The 27,936-nt window shown below is 45.8% G+C and overlaps 1 protein-coding gene across 3 annotated transcripts in view; it reads left to right on the forward strand.

The window, feature by feature from the left end:
• The window catches only part of AP2B1 (adaptor related protein complex 2 subunit beta 1), a 63,587-nt gene that overhangs the window by 22,384 nt on the left and 13,267 nt on the right, over positions 1-27,936 (forward strand). For 2 of the 3 annotated variants that reach the window (XM_048966545.1, XM_048966546.1), the window contains exons 9-18: positions 1,606-1,701; positions 5,861-5,976; positions 6,875-7,040; positions 7,529-7,627; positions 10,340-10,599; positions 12,860-13,052; positions 21,697-21,738; positions 23,525-23,671; positions 24,456-24,601; positions 26,928-27,057. In XM_048966545.1, coding sequence (XP_048822502.1) covers positions 1,606-1,701; positions 5,861-5,976; positions 6,875-7,040; positions 7,529-7,627; positions 10,340-10,599; positions 12,860-13,052; positions 21,697-21,738; positions 23,525-23,671; positions 24,456-24,601; positions 26,928-27,057 — 1,395 coding nt within the window. The remainder of the gene's footprint in view (positions 1-1,605; positions 1,702-5,860; positions 5,977-6,874; positions 7,041-7,528; positions 7,628-10,339; positions 10,600-12,859; positions 13,053-21,696; positions 21,739-23,524; positions 23,672-24,455; positions 24,602-26,927; positions 27,058-27,936) is intronic. The other variant, XM_048966547.1, reaches the window with a different exon arrangement.

A 27,936-nucleotide genomic window follows, 5' to 3' on the forward strand; every position in this document is an offset into this window, starting at 1 on the left:
CTCTTTGAATGTAATATAGTTTAATCCAAAGCCCTTAAATAAAGTAAGTGTTCTTGAGTGCCTCTCTGGTCACAAGGCCTAATGCTAATGCAGAATGATTAATGCCTCTGGTTAATGCTATTATTGTCCTATCCTAATTATCAAAGAGCAGCTTCATTTAATGTGACATTTTTAAGCAGCTGTCTCCACTGTGTGTTATCCTTGTCTGTTTGGTTTTTGTTTGGCTGGTGTTTGTTTGTTTTGAACAGAGCAAGGTAATTCCGTGCCCCTCTTGTGCTGGCTGTGTGGAAAACATTTTAAAAAGCAGTTTCCATGAGCATGTAGGCTCCACACCAGATTTAATGCCTAGTGTTTAGATAATGCAGGCTGTCTGGATGAAAGGCAGCGGTGTCTGGAGGACAGTGTCTCAATGTGGGATCTGCAGAGAAGTAAATAAATCCCTTCCTGGTTCTGAAGAGGCATTCCTAAAAACAGCTCAAGCTTTGTCAGAACTGCACGCTGAAATGAGACCCACTGAGAGCAACCTTCTGCTCCCTTCTTCCCCGTGCAGCTTGTTGAGACGCCCAGTCTCCATGCCTGCTGTATCAGGCAACAGATTGCTTGTATCTGAGGTTCTCAGATTCAGGCAATATTTGGAAAGCACAGACTACTAAACCTGAGTGCTAAGTGCTGCGCAACGTAGATCATCCAAGGAAATAATAGGACTTCAGAACACAGATGTCCTGTCTTCTTCTTGTAGATTTATTTGTCTGCAGTCTGGCCCTTCAAGGCTTCTTTATCTTGTCACTGTTCTGAGCAGTTGGCATTGACTACAGGTTTTTCAAACAACCGTCTCGCTTTGTGCTGCCTCACTTCTCCTTTGTCATTTCTTTTTGACATCACCATGATGTCATGTGTGACATGAGCAACCGAAGTGTGAGATTTTGAGAGCAGATAGGTTGCATGGGGTATTTTTGTTAAGGATTTCTTGTTTTAAGGTAAAGTAGCTTTTTGCTATAAGATCCAAGTGGGTCTAGGTGTAAGCCCTTGTTCAGTTTCCATTAGCAAAATAACTGAAATAGAGGCATAAATCTTTAGAGGAGGCGAATCTTTATATTGTTTCTGGTCCTTGTATGAGTCTCTTCCATGATGTCTTTGAATCCCTTCCTTTTCTTTGACCCAGTAAGGATGCATGGGTTCATCTCCATGCAGAAAAGCAGAGAGAAAAAGAGCTTTGCATGCAGTGAATGTAGCACAATAAGTACAACAAACTACGTAAAATCTGTTTGTGAGGTGTGTCAACTCTGTGTCACTGTATCTTCAGTGTAAGGGGGATTGCAATGGTTAAGTTTAGCAGGGCTGATTTTGCCCCCAGCTGTTTGTCAGGGGGAACTTGGAGCCATCTTTTGGCTTCAGCCACCCTGAATCGAGTCTGCCTGCCTAATCCAAGCCATATTTCCTCCCAACAGCATTGGCTTCAGAGGTAGAGATTGATATCAGGGTTTTGACAGTGTTAGCTTTGGATGTGCATGGTTGGCTGTGGAAGAATACATCCTGCTTGTGTTCTGGTGTTTGGGTGGCATCCCTTGTCAGCCAGGTGTTCACTTTGACGTGCTTTCTTTGCAGGTCCTGGCAGAGCTGAAGGAATATGCTACTGAGGTGGATGTTGACTTTGTTCGCAAGGCTGTTCGAGCTATTGGACGCTGTGCCATCAAGGTTGAGGCAAGTACCTGAGGCTTCAGGTTTTCCATGCTTTTCTGACTCCAGAACCAATCTCAGGCTTCTTTGTCTCATTCTCAAGTCATGTGAGGCTTCTTTGCTCCTATGTTAGGGATTGAGTGATGTGGATCCACCATACCTGTGAGCATGGCCCCAGCAAAGCAGCAGGGTTATGAGCTCTGGGTGACTGTATCACAAGGGGGGTCTGCTTCTCTCGCTCAGCCTGCAAGCAGAGCAAGGCAGCAAAAGTCACAGATGAAGTATGTTACTGTGCTGGCTTCAGTAGAACAATGACTGCTTATTCACAAGGTCCTCCTTTAATCGCTGTGACCTGACCTTTCAAAGGGGGTAGAAGAGACTGAATGCAGAGAAACTCAGTATTAAATGTTTTATGTTCCTCCCCCCGTATTTCAGCTGAATAGAACAGAGTTAAAGAGTCTTGTTATGGAGTCAGCACTGAAGAACAACTTGCACAAACATGGAGTTACTCTGTCTAGTTTGAAGGTCTCTGTAGTTGGTGGCTTCATCTGCAGTGTGCTCTCTAACCTAGCTGCTTATACAAATACTTGCCAAGAGTCTTTGCAATTACCTGGAACAACACTTCAAAACATCCTCTGCCAGCTCAGCATTCACCAGAATGCTCATAATAGATTTTTTTTATTAATGCTGGTTCTGCTAATTGGCCTAATTTGTAAATAAATCTAGGATGCCTGACAGGAGCTCAGAATGGCTGTGAAGAGAGAGATGTCTTATGCTGTGGTGTTGATACTTTCCACTAAACTGATAAACGAGTGCCAAATGTCACAAAAGGGGTCTAATTTCAGCTGAGCTCATTTAGCTCTTGCTAAAGCATGTTCCCATGAGCACTGAGCAGCAGCAGGTTTAAATAAAGACCTCATCATGCCTGGCTGAGTGCAGTGTCAGAGCACAGGTGTCCCTCATTTCAGTTAAATCACTGGTAACCTGCATAAAGAGGACGCTGACTTTGTCCCTCTGAGAGATCTACTGCCTCTTCCCACTCTTTCTCCCCTTCAGCTCCTAGAGGTTTATCACTGCAGTGGCTGTTCTTTTAAGTGGGACCAACTGAGCAGGTGATCACAGGTTTAATTCTGCAGCTCAGAACACTGAGTGCTCCCTCTGTGTTGCCTGCAGCCAGGAAGCTGTCTGGAAAAAGCCACAGTAGTGGCAGTAGGAAATGCTACTGAGAGGTTAAAAGGAGCTGGTGGCAGCCTTCCTGTTGGGGTGCTTGTGCAGGGCAGGGCAAGCTCACCTTACTTCTCAGTAGGTATTTTCTCACTAGGGCTTGGCCCTGCTCTGTCCTGGCTTCAGATGGAAGGTGATGTATTCTGACAACACTGTGATACTCGTAGAAGTTTTTACCCTTTCTCACTCTTGTCCTTGACTCTTTATGTTTCCATCCCTGATGCCATGCATTCAATTTGTGAAGAGCCAATAATAACAATAATATTCCATGGATCAACAAATTGGCAGTGACCCTCCAACTATATAATGGTGAAGCTCTCAGCAAGTAATGTTAACCTTGTTGTTTTTTTAGCAGCAGTCCTTTGAAGTCACTAGTGCTAAAGATGAGGTCTGTTTACTCCTCTAACAAGAGCCAGACTTAAGAGGGCAAACACAGAACAACTCATTGCATGTCCTCATCTCTAGGTTAATCTCTGTCCTCAGTGCATCTGTGTTTACTAGAGGCTGTTTGTTCTGTGAGTCATGACTAATGGAAGAGCATTCTCTCAGCCATCGGTGTCCAAGCTCCCAAGGCTTAAAAGTCTGCTTTTTGACATAGGGCACAGGCAGCAGGAGCTGCTGATGAATGAGTATTCACAGGGAACCTAGCTCTGCCTTCAAGGATCCTATCTTTCGTCCAATTATCTCTCCTAGAAGAATAAGACAGTAAAATAAATTTGGCTGCTGAGCCGTTGAGCAAGTGTGGCAATACCTTTGTTGTGTAGCATAATGCTGAGAACAGAAGTAGTGTTTATTTTGGAAATGTAAGCAATACACATCCTGTACAGCAAGATTAAGGGATCTTGCCCTTAAGTCATCGTGCTGGTTTGGGGGATGTCAGAACAAACACGTTTTGTGTGGGTAGACCAGTTAGGGTCAGACTTAGCTTTGGGTGTACCTACAATGTACGGTTGGCTAGCCAGGCTTAATAGTATGAGTTGAAGGTATCTGTGGTGTGCTCTGCTGATATCAGTGGATGAAGAAGCTGTCTGATCTTAGCTGGCTTGGAAATGCAGCACTGCTCCTCTTCTTCTCAGGCCTCTGAAGAAAAGGAACTGCTGTAGGTGTTGTACAAAGGGTGAGCCCTGTGGAGCAACAGAGAAGCAGCAGGAGCTGTGTTAGAGGGGGATTTCTTGGTTCCAGGAGATTTTGCCAGCAGATGAGCTCTTGGAAATCTTTGAGGCTTATGACTGTAATCTGGTGGGCTTTTGGTTACCACAGCAAATTGGATGCTAGTTGGTTGTCCTTCCCTGCGCCAACTTGAGAACTGTTCTTTTCAGAGCACTCTTTCATCAGTTTGCAGAGCACTGCAGTCCCTGGGAACATCCACCTTCACACAGCAGTGTGTTTACAAAGGATGGGGTGAGCAGGGCTGTGTTCTGTTATGGGGACTTGAGAGCTGCTCTGTGCATATGCCCACATGGCAACTTGCTTTCTGATGGACTCTTGGGCTAAAAATCAATAGTGTGTATTTCAAAGTGAATGTTATGCTCTTCCTAGAAAAATTTCATGCTTCAAAGCGTCTAAAGAAGAGAAAAACAAGCTATGATTTGCTTTTCCTTGAAATTTTTGACTCGTGGAACTGTGCTAGGTGTAGAACCAGACAGGGCTGCGCTGCTGAAGTTGCAAACAGCAGCTGGTGCTGTAGGTACTGGAGAGGGGAGTTGGGTAAGAACAGATTTACCCCAAGTGCCCTTAAGATCAGCTGTTATCATGGCTAGTGATAGCTTTGGGGAAACTGGTAAGAGGTGAAGTTGCAAGGTCTGTGGCATCCAGCTTGTAAGGAGTGGGGTTCCCATGAAGGCAGAGCGAATGCTGTTTTATAAGGTGTCTCCTTGGCTGATCCCCATGCTAACACTGTCACTGTTTGCACAAGTTCACTGTATTTGTAAGATAGCACTGCTTTAGTCACAGGGCAAAAGGTCGCAATAGGTTTTGGTCTTTGCTTGTCCTGAATTTAGCTGTACATGTTGTCAGGTTTGTCCTTGATTGCCCATTCTCAAAAGCAACTTGCTTAAATGTCATTTTGCTTCTCCTTCTCTTGCCCAGCCTTCAAGTGCTGGAAAAGCAGGGGGGGCTATTAGATCACTCGAATTGAAAAATCCACCTGCGGTGCTGTTGTTTGTGCCCTATGATATTTGTCTCCATCCTGAATGCTTTATGAATGTTCTGATGGCAGCTGCCTAGGCGGTGTCATGAGCAGTCTGCTTCTCACATTAATCACCAGCTGTGTAATGAGGCTTCTGCTAATAGCCAAATCATTGTCCCTGTTTCAGACTCTCTGGTGCTGGATTTTGGTGCTCCTGTGTTGTCCTGCCTGCTTGTGCTACCTGGGAGCAGACCTCCTTGAATCGATTGCTTCTAATTCCAATCCTGACTCCTGGAGCGTGCCACTGACCAGTCCTTATTATCCTGTGGGGTCTGTGGCTGGGTGTTATGAACTGCTCAATGTGAAGTCTGCTTTGGCAACAGCTGTATTTCTGTTTACAGCTGTCTCTTCACGAGGTGCTAGTGACTTCACCCCCAGAGCACAGCACCTGATGCTGATCTGAGCTGCTTTTTGCTGTTGATCTCGCAGTGTATTTGGTGCATGGTTTTATCTGCCACCCTCTAGCTTCCCCAGACATCTTCCAGCAGTTCCTGTCAGAAGTCCTCCAGCCCTGATTGCTTTCTTAGCAAGTCCCAAAGAGCTCAGGAGCTCGAGTCGGTTGGTATCTCCGCTGTTTAGCAACCTAAATTCCCTGGTTAATACACTGCTATCACCTTGCAGGTTTTCTTGGACACACGTACTGAGTTGGTAGCTATAGCACTTTCGTTTTTCCCCTATTGGCCCTTTTTCACGTGCATTCCAGGTTTCTCAGCATGTGCTGTGAGAAATATTTCTTCATCTTGTTTTAATTGTCTTGTTCTGTTCATCCAGCAATCTGCAGAGCGCTGTGTGAGCACGCTGCTAGACCTCATTCAGACCAAGGTCAACTACGTCGTCCAGGAGGCCATTGTGGTCATCAGGGACATCTTCCGCAAGTACCCCAACAAGTATGGAAGTATTGCAGGGCTTTTGGAAACCTTTGTCTGCTAGCACCACAGTACAGCAAGGCAGAACCCGCTCAGCAGAGCTTAGCAGAACACCGAGCCCGGGTGGCTGTCTTTCTGACAAGCAGTGTCTGTTCTGGTCCTAGCTGCTGATGTGATGCAGATGTCAGCTGTAGACAAGACACCAGCCTGACAGGTTGAAATTGAACTAGCTTTCTCCATCAGATGTTCTCTCTGGCTTGGGTAGCGCCCAGCTTATTTTATGCCTTCATGCAATAAGGTTTTGTTTCTTTAGCTGTAAAACAGTGCGGCAGTGTCTTTCAGCAGAGGTTTTGTGATCACCTAAAAAGTAATACAAGACATCTGTGGGTCTTTCTGGCAATTTCTGCTGTCAGTTACAAGATAGATTGTGTACTTACAGCAGGGATACCCACGCATGGGAACAGGGGAAGCAAAATAATTAGTGTGGGGTATTGTCTGTTTTATAGCAAAGCCTTTGGGGAGTATAATATCCAATTCTGGAGTTGCTAGTCTGAAGATAGTAGGAAGGCTGTAGGATCTGATACAGACTCATTTTGAACATTTGGACACTTGGATCAAACGTTCCCTTTAGCAAAATGGAAGGGGAGGCAGCTTTGTCTTGAGTACCACTTCTGGGTGGCCTTGCTGATTAAAGAAACTGCAAAGCCCTTGAGGATCCTGTGAGGTCCTGACACTCAGATTGGAAAAGGAAAAAGCCTGGGAGTATCTTCAATTGATTGAAAATGCTGCTTGTTTCATGTTGTATAGAAATACAGAAAATTGTAATTCAGTACAGGATTCTCTGCAGAATTGTGGGCTGAAATGAAGTAAACGTAAGTCGAGTTCACCCTGGTAATTCACGTGTACTCTGATAAATCAGGTATGAAAGCATCATTGCCACCCTGTGTGAGAATCTGGATTCCCTGGATGAACCAGATGCCAGAGCTGCCATGATCTGGATAGTGGGTGAATATGCAGAACGAATTGATAATGCAGATGAACTGTTGGAGAGTTTTCTGGAGGGCTTTCATGACGAAAGTACTCAGGTACAAATTGTGTTACATGTCTTATCTGTAGTGTTTCCTGTACTGTGTGTGTGGGACTGACTGCAAATGTTACTGCAGTGGTCAGAAGACAGCTTCCAATAAAAAGTTAAAGCTTTACCTAAAACAAAACCCTTGAGACAGAAAATCTGCAGAGTTCCCTAGATGTATTTTTTTTTGTGGAAGGATAAGACTAAACTTCCTGCATGTTGGATACTCCTTAAGGAATGGCCCTACTAAGGACCAGGACATGCAGAAGAATAGTGATGAGGTGCATCGAAGTGTGACATGAACCTCGGTGTTCTGATCAGGGTCTTGTTTGCAGTGTGTTTTGCTATGGAGAAGAGTTTAAGTTTGATTTTACTGGATTTCCCTGACAGAAAATGATGTAATGTTGCAAAGCGTGGAATTTCATGCTAGCAAAGGATGTTGAGACCTGGGATACTTTAAAGCAGGCTGACTGATCTTCCTTTTGTGTTCCTTTCTCCTAGGTGCAGCTCACCCTTCTGACTGCTATAGTGAAGCTGTTCTTAAAAAAGCCTTCTGAGACACAGGAGCTGGTTCAGCAGGTCCTCAGCCTAGCCACACAGGTGAGCCAAGATGCACAGTGAACCAAAGTCCTCCAGACCCTTTGCTGGTCTGCAATCCAGCATCTGCTAGACTGATCAGCTGGGCTGGTATATAGGGTTCAAGCATGTTCTCCTCTCTTCCCAAGGGGAGGGGCTTACCTCCATTTAAGAACTGCTCTGTGCCTGTTACCATGCCATCTGGCATCTTCTGTCTGCTTCTTAGCTCTTACTTCATCCGAAATCACTCTCCATTCCCCAGCAAATGAAGTGTTAGGGACAGAGTAGAGTTTTGAAAAAAACAGAATGCTTTCTTGAAGTTGGCTTGCAGTTAAAACATCTGCATCAATGACAGATGGAAAGGACCAGGCAAAGACTTTGTTCTGTGAACCACAGAGTTCAAGCAGTGCTGTAAAAAAAAAAAAAAAAAAAAATTTAGGTTTTTTCTTTGTACTTGGATACCATCAGCCAATGTGGCAGCTTTGTTGGAGACTATAGCAGTAGGTTAAGATCCCAGATTCATTATGCATGAGGAGCTGTTTTGAGCACAGATCACTGCAGGTAGTTCTGGGCTTGAGCTGGCAGACAGAAGTGCTGTGCAGTTCTGGAGGACAGAAGCAGAGAGATTCTGGTGGCAGAAGCAAGCAAAACTCAAAGTGAACTTCCTACACTCTGTGGCTGTAATGATTAGGGCAGCACTGCAATGGAGTGCCCCCAAAAAATGATTTACTTTCCAGACCTACTGTACCTCAACTGCTATGGATGAGTGACAACTGACTCCAGGTTTTCTGCTCCAGAGCATTCACCTTTTGGTTCTGTTTGTTGCAAGAGGTCATGGCTGTAATTTACTTACACTTCTGTTGGTGCTTTTTGGGGTGCTGCATTTGGCAGGGATAAGAAATCCAGCCTGATCTTTTGCTTAAGAGCATTCAAAATCTGCTGTAAGGAGACTCAGAGCTCTTCTTTGGGGAGGGATGGGCGAGGGGCCAGGTGTACCATTTGTCTAAGCCAACAGAAGAAAGGTACTAAGTGTTAAAACCCACTCTGCTGAGTCACAAAATACTTAATGGCACCCTAGGACTACAATAGGCGTCTGTTTTTTCTCTGTTTGTCACAAATGTTGATTCAGTCTGGCTTCTTGTATTTCATATGAATAATAAGTCAATGTAGGATAACTGGCTGTAAAACACTAAAAAGCCTTATGCTTCAAGGTCTCATTTCTAGGTAAGATGCTGTTTTTTCACTTGAGTGGGAGAGTAATTACACGTGTGCTTCTTTCCCCAGCTTAGGTATTGTTGCACTTTGAGTGCCTCTCAGGGTATTGTCGGCACAGCAAACTGCAGGTGTGATTGTAGCAGAAGTCAGCTTAATCCAGCCAACGCTGGCAAAAATAGCAATGAAGCAGCTGGGGGATGGGAGGGAGATGTGTAGCAGTGATCAAGATCCCTAGCAAGTTCTTAATCTAACAGATGGCGCTGACCTTCTGTAGCATTATTGCTGTTGTCCATCTGACATAGGTGGGTAACTAAGCTGTGGGTTCGTTGGTATGCACTGCAGGTGTGCATGCAGACCCTGGAGAGTGGAGAATTGGAAAGGAACAAGGAAAGGAAAAATTGAAGCCACTTGTTCCAATAGATTTATCAAAGATGCAGGTCTGTTTACCTGGCTATAGGGGAAGAAACAGTTGATCTTAAGGCTGTATGTGCCTGAGAGTCAATAGGAGCAAGTGGTCATCTTTCATGTCAGCCCTTGCAGAGGCCTTGTCTGATCTTGAGCTGCGTGCTGCAGGCAGGATGAGGACATTCCTGTTGGAATTGCAAAGGACAGTAGGTGAAAGAGTTCATGACTCCACCGTCAAACTGAAAAACAGCACTGCAGAGAAATCTTTCAGTTGGCCCAGACACTGCATCCAGGTCCTTGTGAGCCAGAGGAGTTTACCATGCTCAGCCTTATTACAAATAGAGGTTTTGCTGCGTGTCTGTGTATGCCTCGAGGCAGAGGGCAGAGGAGGAGGTTATAGCAGGTCAGCAGCACTGAGTGAGATCACAGGAGAAGAAATAACAAGGAGGGAGGCTAATGAGCTGTAGGATATGTTAACAGAATTTTATAGGAATAAAAAACAGTTGCATTTATTCTGTTGTTCTACTGATATGGAGATTAAAAATCCCATTTCTTTCTTCAGTGAGCAGTTCAAACATTACACTGCAGCATAAACCCCATCACCTCCATATCCCTAGAACATTAGCTACCAGCTCTCACCTCTTGCTGCTCTGGGCAAAACTGTTTGTAAAGGAGAGCAATTAATTCATGCAAAGGCAGAATTATCTGCACTAAACAAGGGTGTTATTGACAGCTAGAGAACTGATGTATCTTAACATTTTATTGTTACCTTCCCATATTCCAGTAGATAACTAAAAGGCAGGATAAGTAACATCTCTTTTGTTTTGGAGAGCACTGCTTATTAAGATCCATCCAGTAGCTCTGCTGTTTGTTTTCTTTCTCCAATGAATGCCCTTGGGTAAGTCGTATTTCTAGGAATCTTGAATCCTTGTGTTACAATACAAAATACAGTATATTTACTCTTAGGATGTGACAGTTGTTTCAATTCATTGGTGACTGTCACTGCTAAAATGGATGCTTTTTTAATTCATGAGAATCACTAGGAAAAAAAAAATGAAGTGATGGCAGGCATTAGTGCCCATTGGAGCTGTGACTGGATGCATTGCTTTGTCTCAGGATTCTGACAACCCAGACCTGCGGGACCGTGGCTACATCTATTGGCGCCTTCTTTCCACTGACCCAGTGACTGCCAAAGAGGTGGTCTTGTCAGAAAAGCCACTGATCTCTGAGGAGACTGATCTGATTGAACCCACTCTGCTGGATGAGCTGATCTGCCATATTGGGTCTCTGGCTTCTGTGTACCACAAACCGCCCAATGCTTTTGTGGAAGGGAGCCATGGGATTCACCGCAAGCACTTGCCAATTCACCATGGAAGGTAAGCTGAGGTGGTAATGAGCAGGCTACTTGTTTCTTCCAAGCAAGCAGTCCAGAAGATAATGAGGGTCTGCTAAAGAACTCCAGTTTTTATTGATTGTATAGTAGCTTATAATCTGGAGCTTTAATGCTTCCTTGTAATGACAGTCCTGGAAGTGGGTTACATCTGCAAGAGCAGCATTACAGCAGTTCCAGGCTGTGGGGGTGTTGCTGTTGACCCTGTTCCCATGGTTCCTTGTTCAGGTAAGCACTGCTATTTGCTAATGGTATTAATTACAAATCTAAGTGTGCTTTACAGCAGGAGACAGAGCATCCAAGCTTACCTTTTAATAATGTTCACAAAGTGACATTTGGAATGCTATTTTTTGCTGTTTCACTGATAAATCAGTGTGCAGCGCTGCTCCTTTTCTATTTTCTGATCCCACTTCTCTGCTATTCTTAGCAACTAAAGCTATTTATGTAATATGATGAGAGTTGCTTTCTCCCTGCCTGTGAAATCGAGTCTGGCTGCACTGACCCAGGACCAGTGAACACAAGTCTACCAGTCATAAATGCAAATGGTGTTTCCTCTCTTACTTGATTTGCCCTAGTGGTAAAAATGAGCTGAGTGTGGGTGGCTTTAGTCTCCCTTGTTACCAGCCTTTCTGCATGTTGTTCACTTGTCCACTAGAGATTGAGGTTCTCCTTCAGATTGAGCAGCTGCCTATGCAAACCTCTTTACAGAGATCCATTTTGTACAGAAAATAGAAGCTTGGGATTTTGCTTGTAATGCACACAGCCTTAGCTTTGTCCTTTCCTAATTTTTTGTTGGGCGGTTGGGCAGCTGCAGTTAAATAAGACCTTGAAGGGATTGCTTTACTCCATTGGCAGAAGGATGAGTAAGTGTTGAAGAGGTGTAGTGCTAAAGAAATTACATACTGGGAACAAACCAAGTGTGTGTGCTGCCGGCTCGTAATGTGCCTCTGCTCATACATGCTGTTCTTTCCCGTTCTCTGTTTGGGGGTGGGAGTGGAGCACAGTAACCACTCTTCAGAACTGTTTTAGCTAGCTGCTCAGTGTACTCCAAGTCCCTGTAATATTGGTGCCATTAGGCATCTAAAGCTCCTGATGCAAAGAAGCTTTCAGCCCTCTCTGTCACTGCCTGGTGGGTCATTCATTCAGCACTCCTTATGCTGCATCTTTTTCTCCTGACACTGGAGTTGGTAGAGGCTTAAACAAGCTAAAGCTTCCCCTCAGTAATGAGCAGGGATAAGGAAGGGGATCGTGGCTTCTCAAAGTCAGGAGCTGCAGTCTTTACAGAAGAGCTGCAGTGTTCAGCACCTTGCCAGTGCGTTAATTCCCACAGCACTGCTGTGCAGTTACCTGCTGGCTGCATCCGCAGTGGTGCAAGCTGGCAGTAATGCTGTCAGTTACTGCTGGCAGCAGGACGCAGTGGGTTTGAGATTATCTAGACTATTAGAGTCTCTGGGTTTAAAGAGAAATATGTTGCAGTGAGCTGTCTGGGAGCTGCCATGAGGCTTAGTATTTTTCCCCTCGTTAAATCCTGTGGCAAACAAATATAAAGTGTAGCCAGACTGCTTATGGTGAGAAACTTCAGAATCTGTGTAAGAGGCACTTCTAGTAATTAACATGTCTGCTAATGCAGAGAAAAAGAAATAGGTGGTGGAAGGGAAATACCAATTCTAGATTGAGATATGTAATTAGGAAACAGTGGAGCTTGGTGTTGGTCAGTGGAAGGAGATAAATCCAGATCTGTGGGGAGTGCCTGGGTTAGCATTGGTTGGAGTAAGGGCATGAGGGTTTTATCAGTGTTAGGTCTCAGAAGAAACTGTGTTGTTGGTTTTTGTCCCGCCAGGTTTACATGTAGTTCTCCAGGCCCACTGGGCTAAAAATCATCTCTGTGGGCTTTTTCTGAGTTGGGAAATAGTTGTTTTCAGTGCTGTAGTGTGTGTAGTACGTAAGACTCATGATTTTGGAGAGGTCTGGGGTTCTGCAAGTAGGCAGCATTTCACACTTAAATTCCCTTTTCTGAACTGAAGCCCATGCACAATGCGTGGCAGGTCCTTGAGCTCAAGGACTTGATGTGCTAAATAACAACTTGCTGTAACACATCTTGTACATGGCAGCGGTTAGACGGATGGCCAGGATCATCCTTTAGCTGGCTTTTCTTGTGAGCCCACCTCTAGATGTGCTTTCACCATGCTGGAAATCAGAGACCAAAGGCAACTTAACATCACTCTTCTTGTCCTTCCTGCCTGCAGCACTGATGCAGGAGACAGCCCTGTGGGGACAACAGCCACAACAAACCTGGAGCAGCCTCAGGTCATCCCATCGCAAGGCGACCTGCTGGGTGACCTGCTCAACCTGGACCTGGGACCCCCTGTCAACGTTCCCCAGGTGTCCTCCATGCAGATGGGTGCCGTGGACCTCCTGGGAGGAGGGTTGGACAGCTTGGTAAGCAGCATGCTCTTTACATTCAGCCCGTGTGAAATAAATGGAGCTTGTGCTCATCTCTGCAAAGCTTCGATCACTTGTGCTTGTAATGCTTGGATCCTTAAGCTTCCAGTGCTGAGATCTGTAATTCCAAGAGAATTGAAGTGGTGCTCTTGTACCAACTTTCAGCAGGTTTTTCCTGCTGTAAAACGAATGTTGCTGCGTGCAGTAGAATCTTCATGCCAGGAAATAAATTTGTTTCTCAAGCTTTTTTTTCTGTCTGTGGAGAAAAACTGAAGTTGTTTTGAAGTTGTGAAGTGTCTCACTCTCTTGTAATTAATTTTGACTCCCTTTTAAAGTCCACCCAGTTCCCAACTCCACTGAATTTCAGTGCCAAACTCCCAGGGCTGTCAGCCATAGCCCTTGGTCACCCCATTTGTATATTCTGTAGATTGTCATGGCTTAGTATCAGTAACATCTTAATTGCAGTTAGACTGTAGGGAAGCACTCTGCCTAGCCCTCCCCTTGCTACAGCAGCCATGAGGAGGCATTCAGATACCTAAAAGGGTCAGGTCTCAGAGTATAAATAATCATGTTGTGTCTGCTCTGTGGTGTGAGTTGGGAATAAGCTGCAATGAGAGGATCTGTTAGCAGGTAACAGCTACAGTGGAGAGGAGATGAGTGGCAGCCAAGCCGGGGGAGGTGGTCAGTGTAATCACAGCCTGGGACAGTGGAGCACGGCTCCTGTAGCAGCCTGCTGGCTTACCAGTGTGGTGAGAAGCAGGCTAGCTGTATTTGCACCATGTAACCTTAGTAAAACTACCTCAATGAGCACAGCTTTCAGACCTGCAGTGGATTTGTCTTGTGTGAGGTTTGGCTTCCAGTGGGCTGAGTTGGATTAGCTGTGCACTGGGTTCAGATGCACTTTCAGGTCTGTGTCAAGCTCTGTATAAGAAGTGGGAGACAGCTGGATGAACCCTGATGCAACAAATTCCTTTTTGCCCAAGACTTTTTTGTAATCCTCAGCAATTGGATTAAAGCAGATGTTAAGCACACCTCCAGCTCTGATGTTTCATGACCTAATGAACTGGAAGCAATCTAACCCATAATGGCATTGGTGTTCACAGAGGTCAGATGTGCTTTGGTCTCTGTGCCATCTGCACAGCATCTTGGGGATGTTCTTTCCTCCTAGGGGTTGAAGATTAGGGAGGGAAACTTGCAGCTGATGTTGCTGGGAATGCAGGCAGCGCAGGGCAGTGACTTTTGCAGCCCTTGCCCTGCATTGTGACAACTGCCACTAAGAAATTGTGGGATTTTTATTTGTATTAATGCATTGCAGAGAAAGACTAAGAGTTAGATTTATCTGTGCTGTCCTCCAAGCTCTCTCTTGTACCCCATTGTTTCTCAGTATCAGAGACAAATGAATGCAGCAGAAGGACTACAGCTTGGTTTTGAGAAAAGGTTTCTCTATCAGCTGGCATTAATGGGCTTAATTCAGTTGACCCACTTTGGCAGAGGAGCTGTTAGTTGATGTGATAGGCTTTTACTTCATGTTTTTCCCAGGCTTTAAGGAAATTGATGGGGCTGGGGGATGTGATCTACCAAAGTGACTGTTTCTGGACAATGCAGTGCCTGGGGTTGTGTGTCAGCACTCTCACAGCTGTGTTATTAGATGGGGACAGCAATGAAAAAAAAAGTCTGAATGATGTTTTTTCCTCCAGAATGCTTTTTATTGCAGAGCTGTTGGATCACATGTCCTGTTTTCTCCTTATCCTTTGCGTGTGTAAGTGAATCCTGTCCTGATGTATCTGTTTTTCTCTGGCTTTTTGTTCCCTAATAACCTTGGTTTGTGGGGAAGTGAATATAATCTGTCTTTGTTTATTGCTGTGGACATGTGTTTAAAAAACACCAAGCTGAGTTCTCCCAGCCCAGTGCTAACGAAATTGCTAGGCAGCATCTCTGTGCTGCTTGACTAGCCAAGGGAATCCACGCTTGGATCTTAGCCTGATATTAGACTGGGCTTGTACAGCCCCAAAAGAGGGCTCAGAATGCACGTAGGCACATGCCTGACTTGTGCATGGGGTGTGAGTGGGTTGGGTGTCCTCAGGTGTTTCCTGGAAGAGAGCTGAGCTCTTTGTTCTTCTCTTGGAAATAAAAATGGCCAGGAACCAGGGATGGTGGGCGCCTGAGCTGCTCGTGCAGGCAGTGAAGGGAGCTGGAGCCTGAAATAAGTTCTTCCATCTTCATCAGTGTTGCATTACTCCTGAAGACTTTTCCAGATGCATTTCCTTTCTCTTTGTCAGAAGACCGAACACAGCGCCCATTCCTCTGCATGGAGCAGTGTGAGCAGTCTCCTTGCCCAAACCAGAAAGAGTTTATTTCTATTTGTGTCCTTGTGCTGCAGCAGAGCAATCCCATTGCAGCTGCTGTCCTCTGTGTGTGCTCCTTTGGCCCTTCTTTTTCCATCCGTCTTATCACCTTAAAGAAGAGTTCTGGAACCAGGCATGGAAGGATGCTGAGCAAAACTACGATCAATCCCAACAGGATTGTGTGTAGAGTTGTTTTTAAGATTCCTGGTGATGGAGTTTGTCACCTCTGCTGTCAGTCTCGATTTTCTGCTCATCATGAACTGATCCTTTTTGGATCTCAGGTGACCTGAGAGGAGATAAAGGAATACCATTGAATACAATGGTGTTCATACCATAGCCTGAGTTGGGGGCACGCATTGAGTGACACACAAGAGCAGAGCAATTCTCAGCCCTGCTTGTTCCTTGCAAGAAAGCCTAAATAAGCCACTGTGTTAGAGTGGAAGAAGAAAACTGCTTGGGATGTGCATGAAATCATGGTCTGCTCCAGCAATGGTGAGATTGCGTCAGTACTGCGAGCGTCGCAAAGGCAGCTGAAGGTCTGGACGGGGCTGCAGGCTCACAGCCAGTTTGTCACATTCACTCAGTGTCATGTGTTGAACCCTTGGATACTTGTTGCAGATCTTGTGTATTTCATCATGCTTCCTTTTCTTCAGAGAAGGCGTCTGTCTTCAGATGCCAAAGTCCCAGCGAGGCTGACTCAGGAAGGTCAACAGAAGCATTAACTTCCACTGCAAATATCATTCTGCATTTCTGCTCCTCAAACTGTAGGGTTTTGTGTTGCAGGCATTTGGATGGAGACTGCATGCTGTAATACTGGGGAAACAGCAAGTTTGTATTGTTTGCTTATTTTTTTTTAACTCAGGACTGCTAGGTTCTTGTCCCCATGACCAGCCAGCTGCTCGGTTGGTTAGTTTCTTTAGTGAATACCTCATTCTTCATCTCCATAGTGAGTCCTGTAATTAAATGTGCATATTGTGCATGCACAGATGCTGAGCATGTGTTAACAATTTAAAAAAAGAGGAAAAAATGTGCCTTTAGTACAAGAACAAGATATGCTTTGTTTATAACCAGACTGGCTACACAAATTTTGGAGAGAGAGTGCTGTTCTGTAGCAAGCAGAGCCAGCACTGAGTGTGTTCCAGGTTGTGCCCTTGTCAACCCTGCACAGTTCTTGTTTTTCCTCTGCTTTGCTTTCTTTCCTGCATAACATTGACCAAGCCCACTGTTGCAAAGCTGCTTGAGATCTCCAGCTCTTGGGCAGCAGACTGAAGGATGTGGAAGTATGGATTGTGATGCTCTGTCTCCTTGAAGCCCATCCCGATGGCTGTGCTTCATGCAGACTGCAGGCAGCGCTCCAGCTCCCAGTGTATTCTTGATGCAGCCCTTTATAGGATAGCACTGCAATGAGCCAAGGTCATTTTGTCTTCGAGCCTTTTCATGTGCTCATTTGCTCTGAAAACCAGTGGGCATGAGAGCTGTGCTGCGTGGCATGTCATGCAGTGAGCTGAGTGCTTAGCAGGAGCTGGCCACCATGGCAAGGAGCCAAAGGGGCTGGCTTGGAGCTCAGAGATGGAGCAGTAAATCTGTAGGAATGGACAGGAATGGATTGTCTGTTATGTAAGGATTTTATTTAATACTCCAACCGCTCATCTACAAGAATATTATTGATTCAAAGCTGGCAGCTCCTGAGATTGAGTTATGTCCTAAATTGTAAAGCTATTTGATAAACATTGGATAACCAGAGGTTTTTTTTCTGTAATACCTGGGCTGCCTCAATAATTTTGGGCCATTCTAGGTGGAGCTGTAACTCTCTGCAGTCAGGTTGGATATTGGAGGTGTGATCCCAGTTGCCCCTTCTGTGTGGCTGTATCACTCTAACACTGCCTGGAAGAGGTTGTGGTGGGGTGGGGGTTGGCCTCTACTCCTAGGTAACAGCAACAGGACATGAGGTGATGCTTTAAGTTATGTTAGGGCAGATTCAGGTCAGATATTAGGAAAAATTTCTTCCCAGAAAGAGCAGTGATGCATTAATACAGGGAGGTGGTGGAGTCTCCATCCCTGGAGGCGTTTGAGAACCATAGAGATATGGCACTTGGGACATTGACATAGGAGTGGATTGTTATGGTACTTGGTGATCTTAGTGGTCTTTTCCAACCTTAATGATTCTATGGTCTATTGCTTCGTTTACCTTCTGGAACTACAGCATGGCCCTGCCAGGTCAGACCCACTGTCTATCTCTATGCAGTGGATGCATTGCTTCCCCAGTGTGCTCCTCAGCCTCTCACAGTGAACTGAGCCTTTCATCCAGGCTGTTCTGGTTGGGTCAGCTCCAATGGACATCTGTGGGGATTTCTGAAAAAGGGCACATATCCCTTGCTGGAGCACTGCTAATATGGAAAAGGAGCTCTTCTGGTGGGTCGCTTATTCTAGTCTTACTGAAAGCTATTCAATTTGTTGTAGACCTTTGGAGAGTTGCTTTTTTACATATTAGAAAATATAAATGCTTAATACTTAGTTTTATTGTTGATGGAAGCCATTCTGCAAGGCAAGGCATTAGCAGTGAGTGCTACTGAAGCTGGTGGCTGAGATTGGCAGCATGGTTGGTGCTCCACCACCTTTGAGGCAGCTTGGTCCTGCTCTGTAAGAAAACAGACAGACAAGAGGCAGCATGCAAGATACTGAAAATGTCTGTGAATGAACCACAGCAGTGTGTGCAGTGAGATACTGATCTGCAGCCCACCAGCAGTTCAGAGGGTGCACTCCATGACTTATTTTTTGTTCAGTGAATGCTGTGTATTCTTTGCTGTGATGTGACTGAGTGCACGCTCAGCTGCTGGAGTTTAACGCTTGGTTTGGAGTGCAGAGGAGCGAGGAGGCAGTGATTGTCTCCTTTTAACCCATGAATTATGGCTCCATGAAACACGTAGCTGCTCCCACAGGTCTCTCTGCAGTGCGGATACACGCTGGTCCCTGTGCCATGGGTGGTGCAATATCTGTATGTGGCTCCACCCTCCCCTATTATTTTTTTTGGAGCTTCATATAGCTCACATCGCGTTGCAGAAGTGATCACAACCCCTCTGGATCACATGAACACTTCAGCAGAGCCACTTCATTACAAGCTACTGTTAAGATGCAAATAAACCCTCCTGATGCAGTAACCCCAGCAGTGCTGCACTTCATAAGTCAGCACAACTGTCTGTATGAGCAGGAATTGCTGGGGTAGATGCTCTCTAACTGCAGAACAGCCACAGCACCATCTGAGTCAGCCAATGTGGAGTGAAGTGCTGGTGCTGTCACGGGGCTGGCCTGGCCCACAAGGCTGCTCGGATGCTGTTGTAGCACAATGGTTTGTGGAGTTGTGGTGGTACTACAGAAGATGCCCTCTTGGAAGGGCTTTGTGTGCCTGGTGACCAAGGCTCTGTGCTTGTCCCCTGCTTATTGTCACAAACAGAGGCGCTGTGCTCTTTAGCAGGAGGCAAGCTTGCCAGCTTGGGCTTAGGGTTGGGGTTTTGTAGGGCTGCAGGCTGCCCACTGACTGCCATCCTGGCACGGAGCAGCAGTCCTCCTCCACCCTTCAGGGCTTACAGAAGCACTACTAATGCAGTCCTCTCCTCCTGGTGAATGGAAATGGTTAAGCAGAGCTGCCAGCCCTTGGGAATCGGTTCAGCAGTGCTTTTTGCCTGACTAATAGCTGCTCCTTCCCTTCTGCACCCTGCCTGTCACCACAGATGGGAGAGGACGCTCCGTGGGTAATTGGTTCCTGTTCCCTCTGTCCTCCTCCTTCCCTCTTACTCACGTCACTGTTATGGTCTTCACTGTCATTGGAATCTGGAGTAAAGTTAGCTCTGAGGCCCTGACAGGGAAGAGTGAAGGCTGGCAGCTACCTTGAGGTATCCTGATATGGCATTGCTTCCATCCCTTGCAGTGAGCACTCACAAGCCCAGTGTATGGGTTTCTTTGAGGTCGAGTTCCTAGCCTGCAGCCCCTTGTGAGTGCAGTAGGAAGTGGTAGAACAGTTAACATCCTTCTCGATTATGCTGAATTATTCAGTCATTTCCATAATACCCTTTGTGAAATGCTTGCTGCTTGATAAACCAGTCTTTCTCCTGCCTTGAACAGTACCAGAAATCCTCCATGCATACAGTAATATCTGGAAATGAACTGGATTATTTACTTTTTTCCTCTGGACTTTGCTGCCTGTCAGCACAGAGTGTGAAGTTCATTGTGCTGAAGACTGAATAGAGATAAGGTGTAATCGTTGCATTTATTACTCCTCAGTGAGCCAGTAACAAGGTGTAAATGATCTGATCTATTCATCTACAACATGGCTTGGCTTAAGAGCAGCCTGCAGAATGTGGCTCTGCTCTGCCAGGCTGCTCCAGTAAGGCCTGACAGTGTAATCAGTGCTGTTTTATAAGCTTGGTATTAATTGGATTTGAATCCTCTGGCTGGCTTTCTGTGCTTCTCTTGACTTTGGAATCACTCATTCTTATCTGTCATCTCTTAAGCAAGCAAAGGGACCTGGGACTTGTGCACCATGAGAGGATGGCTGTGGAGTTGTAAAAGATGAGGGACCTCTGATAAACTCCTGCTGTGACCCCAAGTAGGGGTAAGCTGAGACTCACAGGGGAAGGAAAGAAACTATTAAGACTTCTGAATAAAAGACAAACTGTGCATGATTTGTGCTCCTCTAGCACCTTACAGCTGTTAAAGTGCTTCAGGTGGCTCCTATGGGGAGCAGGGGAAGGAGGGAGATGTCAGGGGGTGGAAAGGAATCCGGAACAGCGCAGGGATTCATCAGCTTTTATGTGTGTTTTGGTGCTGGTAATCTTTGCTGCTGCTCTCGGGGTGTTTTATCCATTTTATCTGTGCTCTGAGAAATAAGTACAAAGCTTTATGGTATCTCTTGACCAGTGTAAAATGCATTGCCACGAGATATCTTAGAGAACAGCCTGCAAAGCCCAGAGCAAAACTGAGTTTCCAGGTTTTTACTGCAGAAGGAAAAGGGTTGGGACCTTTTTGCCTCAAAGCACATTGATCCTGAAAGTTCCTGCTTTATGTTGTTTCACACTTTTTTTCCCTCAATCTTTTATGCCATCAGTGTATGTTTGAACTGCATACTGGAGCCCTTTGATGGCCCAGTTTGTCAAGTGCTCTTTTAAAACAAGCAGCCACCCCAAATCTCGTGGACACCCTGATGAAATGGAAGGGCAAAGCTACCTATGGGGCAAGCCATGCTGCTCTGGCTTCCAGTCCAACCCTCTCCCCCATTTCACTTCCCCTCTTCTTGCATGGTGTCAGAGCACGATCTGTGTCCAGATGCGACAAAAACTGTACTTGGTTTGTACCTGTACTACCATGGTCTCATGCAAAATCCTTGGATGAGTCTGGAGATGCCTCTGTAGGGAACAACTGCTGCAGATCTGTGCATACAGTGGTGTGGATGTGTGAAAAATGGTGTTCTGAGAACAAGGCCCAGGTGGTTTTTTTTGAAGTGTGTTTGTGGTAGGACAGCTGCAGGTTGGCCTGGAAGAAGGGCTTCAGAGAGGATATGGTGTGTATGGAGGATGTAAAGTAGCTATTTCAGTTGCCTCCAAATGTGTTTGCATAGCTTGGCAGACAGCATTACCAAAATATCCCAGTGCACAGTAAGGTCTCTGTGCTATTCCAGTGGCCCATTAGATAGTGAAGCTGGTTTTGTCCTCTCCAAGGGAGGGACAGCAGTCTTCAAAGGGAAACCAAAGCCCATCGAGCTGGGCTTCTGTAATAGCAGCTACAGCCCTTTCTCTTTGTTCCCAGCTATTGGAAAAAAAAAGAAAAGCAATTGAGGAGAGAGACATCCCTGAGACCTGTTGTGTTTTTTCTGTCATTTGTGGCTCTTGTCTAGAAAACCACAGCTTTCAGGAAGCAAGCTTCCTGTCAGTTTTATTTTTATTCCATTTCACAGTTACCCCACTGGGTTTTATAGAGCTGTGGGTTGAAGGGAAAGCATTGATGCACGAGAAGGGAAGAACTGCGCAGTTTGTTGCGTGGATGACAGGCGTGAGAGAGGATGAATTTTGGTTTTGTTAACCAGGAAAATGCTTCTTGCTGCAATATGTGTCTGGAGGTAGATTTCTAGCAAGCTCTGCTCGCAAAACAGCCCTGAAGCCCCTCTGTTCACTGTGCTTTCCCAGCATTGCATTTCTGTCTGTCCTGTACACAGCAACAGTGCGGGTGGGAGCTCTGCTCCGGCCCTCTGACACTGGCTCTACTGACCTCTGTCTGTCTCTCCTCTCTCTCCTTCTCTCTTTCAGCTTGGCAGTGACCTTGGCGGGGGCATTGGAGGAAGTCCGGCAGTAAGTGCCATTCCATTTTTTTCCCCAGTTTAAAAAAAAAAAAGCTGCAGAAAGCCCAGGGGGTTTTTAACTACACCCTTACCCACTGTGTGCAGGAAGATGCTTAAAGCCCTGAAGATGTATGCGAATGGAAACTGCAGCCAAACCTACAGGTCCCAACCGATGTTGCTGCCATCTGGGCTCTCCTGAGAGTCACTGGGGCCAGAGCTGCTGACTTTGCTTAGCTCTTCTTTCTCGGAGCTTTCAGCTTGAGCACCAGCATTAACATGGCAGTACCCTGTCCTTAAAGCTGGAAGGCTGAGGCTGCTTACTGCTCTGCTCACACAGCTCTAACCCTAACCCAGCGCACCACAGCCTTGTCTGACCTGAGCAGCTCCATGCTTTCCTCCTCCCAAAAGCCATGTGTGACTTTTCTCAGAATATCAGGACTCAGTGTGCTCTGAGCATACCACATGTGGCCAGTGCTGTGCTCTGCCTGACAGAACTCTGGCTTCCTTTTCTGTCCTAGTGCCTTGAGCCCAGGACGCTTCCAGGCTGCTTCAAAGCACTCTTAGCTTCAAATACATACCAGCTTCTTCTAGGAAAGCATGGGAAAACGACGCAAAATGACAAGAGAACACAGCAGGCAGGAGGGAGCGTGCCTCCAACCCATGGTCAAATGCAACCTCCTGGAGCAAGCTCCAGTCCCTCCTCCTAGCACTGCATAGGAAATGAGAAAAAATGTGCTCAGTTCTGGAAGGAGGGCCCTTGAGATACTGCTTGTGGCTGCAGTCATTCTCTCTCCTTCTTTCCCTGTGAATCTTGTGTTCCTGTCTAACTTTACCATGAGGGCAGAGGACAGCCTGTGGCATGGTTTGTGCTCTGGAATGTGGGGGCTGTTTGCTCCGCAGAGATCACCCCTACAAAGCCAGGTCTCTGCCTTCCTGAGCCAGCACAAACCCACCACCCAGCTCCGTAAATCCATCCCTTCTCCCCGTCCAAAGCATTGGTTGAGAAGCCACATCTCAGGTAGGTTCCCAAGCACAGCACAGAAGTGAGATTTCAGACCCATCATGAGTATCTCCTGCTGCATGCCTTAGTCATTCTGCTTGTTCCTGGGCTGATAACTGTGGTGAATCCTATCCTCAAGCACTTAATTCTTCTTTCTCTCAGTAAGATAACTTGGAAACTTGACTTGAGCGTGACTGTCCCACTGGGAATTGGGACCTCCTGTTAAGTCCTGGGGGAAAGGATTGCCCTTCTTGTAGGCACGGTGTCCCTTGGTGGGCAGAGGCCACTGATTTTGCTTCATGAGTTAATCTTTTGAACCACAGTGCTAAAAAAGCAGAGCTCTGGCTTTGGGTGGGAGTATGTAATGTGGTTTTGACTCCCTTTTTATCTCTGGATATGCAAAATCTTGCAGATTCCTGAGGAATGTCATAATTGGAGGAAGATTTGAAGCATCTTGTTTTTTTCCTGGGCTTGTGTAGCATAGATCTGTAAAGCTCACTGTCTTTTTAGGCTGGAGCAATGAGGAATAAAGATTTCTTTATGTTGGGAGTAGATAACTGGAACTATAAAAATGATGTGAAAGCTATTGCGTGGTTGAGGTGACAGCTGGATGTAGGGATTACTTGCCGAGAGCTTTGGAGTTCAAATGCATTACTTAGCACTGTTGATAATTCAGTGGGGAAGCTGCAAATGGCTTTAAAATATGTAGGATATTGCCCAAGTTCATGCTTTATTAAGTGAGTGATGTTCTTTGTATGTGGTGTTAATTGTTGGCTGTTCTTTCTAACCCGTCCAGGTGGGGCAGACCTACATTCCCTCTTCTGTGCCAGCCACTTTTGCCCCTTCACCCACCCCAGCCGTGGTGAGCAGTGGACTCAACGATCTCTTTGAGCTCTCATCTGGTATAGGCATGGCTCCCGGAGGATATGTGGCTCCCAAGTCTGTACGTAAGGAAAGAGAACAACCTCAGTATGTTGCCCTCCCTTAGGCAATAGGGACTGAGGCTGCTCGTGTCCCCTTTGTTGGTTTGTAGTGCTAGTAGAGCACCTTGGGTTCAATTTTGTCCCATTAGGGACAAAAATTCCTTGTTTTTCATGGGCAGAGCAGTGGTTTGTTGGAGATGACATTAGTCACAGAGCTCTAGTTTTTTTTATTCCTTCCTTTTGCCTGTGACAGTATTACTCTAAAGATTGGCCCATAGAAACTGTGAGAATCCCAGTTTTGTTGGAGACCTACTTCCCAGCAAGCTTCCCCAGGAAAATGAGGGCAGGATACCATTTGCTACAATTTTCCTAGAAGACTCGTTTATTTGGAGGAATTGAACATGACACTGCAGATAAAAATCACATACTCGGGATGAGCACTCCACAGTGTAATGCAGATAAATGCTCTATTAGACAGAGATTGCAGATGCTTAGTCTGGAGAGTTCATTAGCTACAGAGCGTGGTTCTGGTAGCAGGCTGCAGAGCAGCCACAGGGAGCTCAGGGTTGGCCCTTTCATGCCTCAAAGGGAGTAAACAAACATTTGCACTCATTAAATAGCCAGTGGTTGAATCAACTAAAATTACCCTATGGGATCTAGAATCTTGGACTACTGCAAAGCATGTCGGTCCTGATCTGCTTGCAGGTTACATAGCGTATCAGACCAGGTACAAAAAATCCCCGTAGTTTTGAGTGAAGTATTTCTTTTTGAACTGCTCAGATTTTCTGAAATCTCTTGTTTCAGGTTTGGTTGCCTGCAGTGAAAGCTAAAGGACTGGAGATCTCAGGCACATTCAGTCATAGGCAGGGACACATCTACATGGAGATGAACTTCACCAATAAGGCTTTGCAGCACATGACTGACTTTGCCATTCAGTTCAACAAGAACAGGTAAGAAACCAATATGCTTTATCTGCTATCTTAAAAAAGCAAGAATTGCATGTTCTTATGGAAGGAGTCTGTCTACTGGGGAGCTACTACTCTCCATTACACTGCCATAGTTGAGAGCTGAAAATACACACTGGTATGGTGGTGTTCAATTGTGCTGGCACTGCTGCCTCCTGCAACCATTAAGCAAACAGGCAGCAGACAGTCCCATCATTCTCCTGGCTTGAAGCAGCATCTGCCCTGTTTAATCTCTCCAGAGTTTTAAAGCCACCTTTTGTGTTGTTAGGCAGGTAAGTGGCTTTATAGCTACTAAGTGCCCTGAGGAAAGTGAGAGAATAAACAGACAAGCATCTGAGCTGCACAAATACTGATCCCTAATGCCTTTGCCTCCTGACTTAATTGCTATGCTGCCCCTCAGACTGTCTGGAAGTGCAGGTCTCATTAATAAAGCTATTTGTCAGTGGAGAAGTTGCAAAGTAAGAGCCTATGGCACGTGTTTTCCCTGTAATTGGCAGCGAAATGATTTTTGCTAGGAGCAGCCACTTTGCTTAGAACATACAGATTGTTCTCAGAAATGCATCCCAGCTGAAAGACGTGACATGGTGGTGCCTCCCCACTGCCTTCCCAAAAATACCTTTTCTGGTCACAGGGCACGCAGCTGCTTTCTTGTAGGTTGTGAGCAGCACATCAAGGCCCAGGATGGTTCTCATCAAGGCTGCGAAGAGGATCTTGTGGCTGAGATGCTTTGCTGGTTCCTTAGGAGCCCTTCACAGGAAAAGGGCTTTCTATAACTAAGATCTGCTGGAACCATCTCTTTAATATCATCGTTAGCCTTGCAAATTTAGGATTTCTTGGGACGAATAGTATTTACTTATAACAGACATTATGCTAAGTAAGTCAGTAAATGTTCTCCCTGGACTGCTGTATTTTCCAGAGAGTTTTTGCTAAACTGCTATATGCAAATGTTTTGTGCAGATTGGTCTTTAAAAAAAGAAAAAGGATTTTGCTTTTGATTTTCCCTATACATCAAGCTGTGTAGCCACACCTACGTGGTGGTGCTTCTCAAGGATGTAAGAAGTTTAAATACTGTACAGTAAAACAGCAGTTTCTCCTTTTGCATCTTATCAACACATGCTCTGTATGTTTTCTACTACTGTTTACTCTTCTACAAATGCTGTTCTGTCACTGCTTTCCACTCTGCCTGGTGCATTGGAAATAACTGCAGTGAGCTGTCTCTTTGGGTGTAAACGTTAAGGCTTGTGATTGGGAAGTTTCTATTGCATTTCTCCCTTTCCTGCTGCTACTAATTGCATTCACTGCAGTCCTGGGATAAAAGATAGAGGATAGAAACAAGCAGCTAGACCTCTGGTGTGCTGTAATATCACAGCCACTTAGTAGGAAATGCAGCTTTCTTTCCTCTCAAAGAATAAGGGAAAACACCAGGGTTTATATCTCCTAAGGTGAAATGGCTGCAGATGACAATTGTCATGGCTGGGTCCTTTCTGAAAGCATTCTCTTCTCAGCTTCTTAGAGCTGAAAACTAAGGAAAACCAAGAACAGTGCATCTGCTGGTATCAGAAGGAGAAGCAAGCGTCCTGTATGTCTGCACTGCTGTTTGCCTTTGAAAAGAACCTGCACTGTCAGATTGTACAAATTCTTATGTTAAATGTTAGCTGCTTTCCCTCTTCTGCTCTAAATTGAGGTGCCTGCGGAATTAAATGCAGCTTGGACTGAAGAGGCAAGTAAAGATTTGCTGTATGGTGATGTGTGACCCCAGCTGAAGGAGCCTCAACTCAAACCAAGCATTAAAGCCAGGATTAAGTCCAGATGCTGTCATTAGGGACCAAACAGCTGGCTGCATTGATTAATTTGTTCTACAGTGCTCTGTTGTAAACCACATGTTCCTCCTTGGTTATGTTTGTTTGGTATTGGATTCAATTCTTTCTTCTATAGCTTCCAATGGTTAACAGCCATACAGAGAGCCTGGAGGCCCGAGCCTGACGGATGCCATGCAGGTGGTAGAACTGTTTCCAGATGTGGATCCTCTGGGCCAGGTGCATGCTGTCAGGGAGACCACCAGATTGGTTTTCCTTTGCCTTGCACTGCTTTGAGTATCTGCCATGATGCTTGTTGTCAGCTGTGCTCCTTTTTCTGGAGCAACAGCAAGGGCAGCTCAGGAAGAAGCGGGGCAGCCCAGGAAGAAGTGAGCCAGCTCATGCTTGGCAAAAAGGGAATAGGTGTTGGGACAGCACTTCTGGCATTTCTTCCTCATAGACTCTCTCCAGCAGTGCAGTGCTGCTGTCATCATCTCTGTTTTTCTCTTGCCCAGCTTTGGGGTCATCCCAAGCACTCCATTGGCCATTCACACCCCTCTGATGCCAAACCAAAGTATTGATGTCTCTCTGCCCCTCAACACCCTGGGACCAGTTATGAAAATGGAGCCTCTGAACAACCTCCAGGTAAGGATTGTCTCCTGGGCAGGGGTGGATCTGCAGCTGCTCAGCCCTGATCTTTGGCCCAACACAGTGTGGTAACCAAGCCCCACATGTATAGGGCAATCAGGTACAGCCAGATGGTTGTGTGAATGTTGGCCACGAGCCTGGCCAAATCTTTTTTCCTTTTCCTTCCTCTGAAAGAAAACTTCTGGGATTTTGTGACTTGCCTTTTCAGATGCCTCAGAGCCACTGCTTGCACTTTGTTCTGCTCCAGCAAGGCACTTGTGTGAACAGATTGCAAAGTTTGGTTGGGCTTAGAAACTGGAGCTGGTCTGAACAGAGAAAGCCTGGTCTGGACCTAAGGTTGTCTGCATCAGTTCTGGCATGCCTTAGTGGTCTTGCCCGAGCTGCTGTAGCTGAAGCACTCATTGAGCAGATGTGGTCCTCTCCTGGAAGGAGGCTGTTCCCCATTCCTGTTGCATGCAGGCACCTGGCGGTCAGACTCCAGGACCACTGTCCCTGTTTGTGGAGCTGGCTCCTCCAAGATGAATTTTCCTTGTATCCCAAGGGTGCAGTTAATTGCATTGTAGCATGTTTTGCTTATGTCGTATCTACAGGAGCTGGGAACTGGGTTGGGTTCCTGTAACGTAGCAATCCACAGAGGGGAGTATTTTAAAGTAGCTTATTCTCTTTATAGATTAAGAGAATGCAATGAAAGTTACTATTTATTCTGCCTGAGCAACTGTTTTTTCCTTTCCCTTGAATTCCTTTCTGGGGCTTATGATTTATTGATGAGTCTTTGGGCAAGCAGCTTGAAATAGCTTCTCTGGCACTCAAACGAGCAGTCCTACACTTGGGCTCTGAGCTCAGTCATGCGACTGGGGGAGCATGTGGACAGTAAGT

Source organism: Lagopus muta, chromosome 20 (assembly GCF_023343835.1).
Source record: "Lagopus muta isolate bLagMut1 chromosome 20, bLagMut1 primary, whole genome shotgun sequence".
Taxonomy (NCBI): domain Eukaryota; kingdom Metazoa; phylum Chordata; class Aves; order Galliformes; family Phasianidae; genus Lagopus; species Lagopus muta.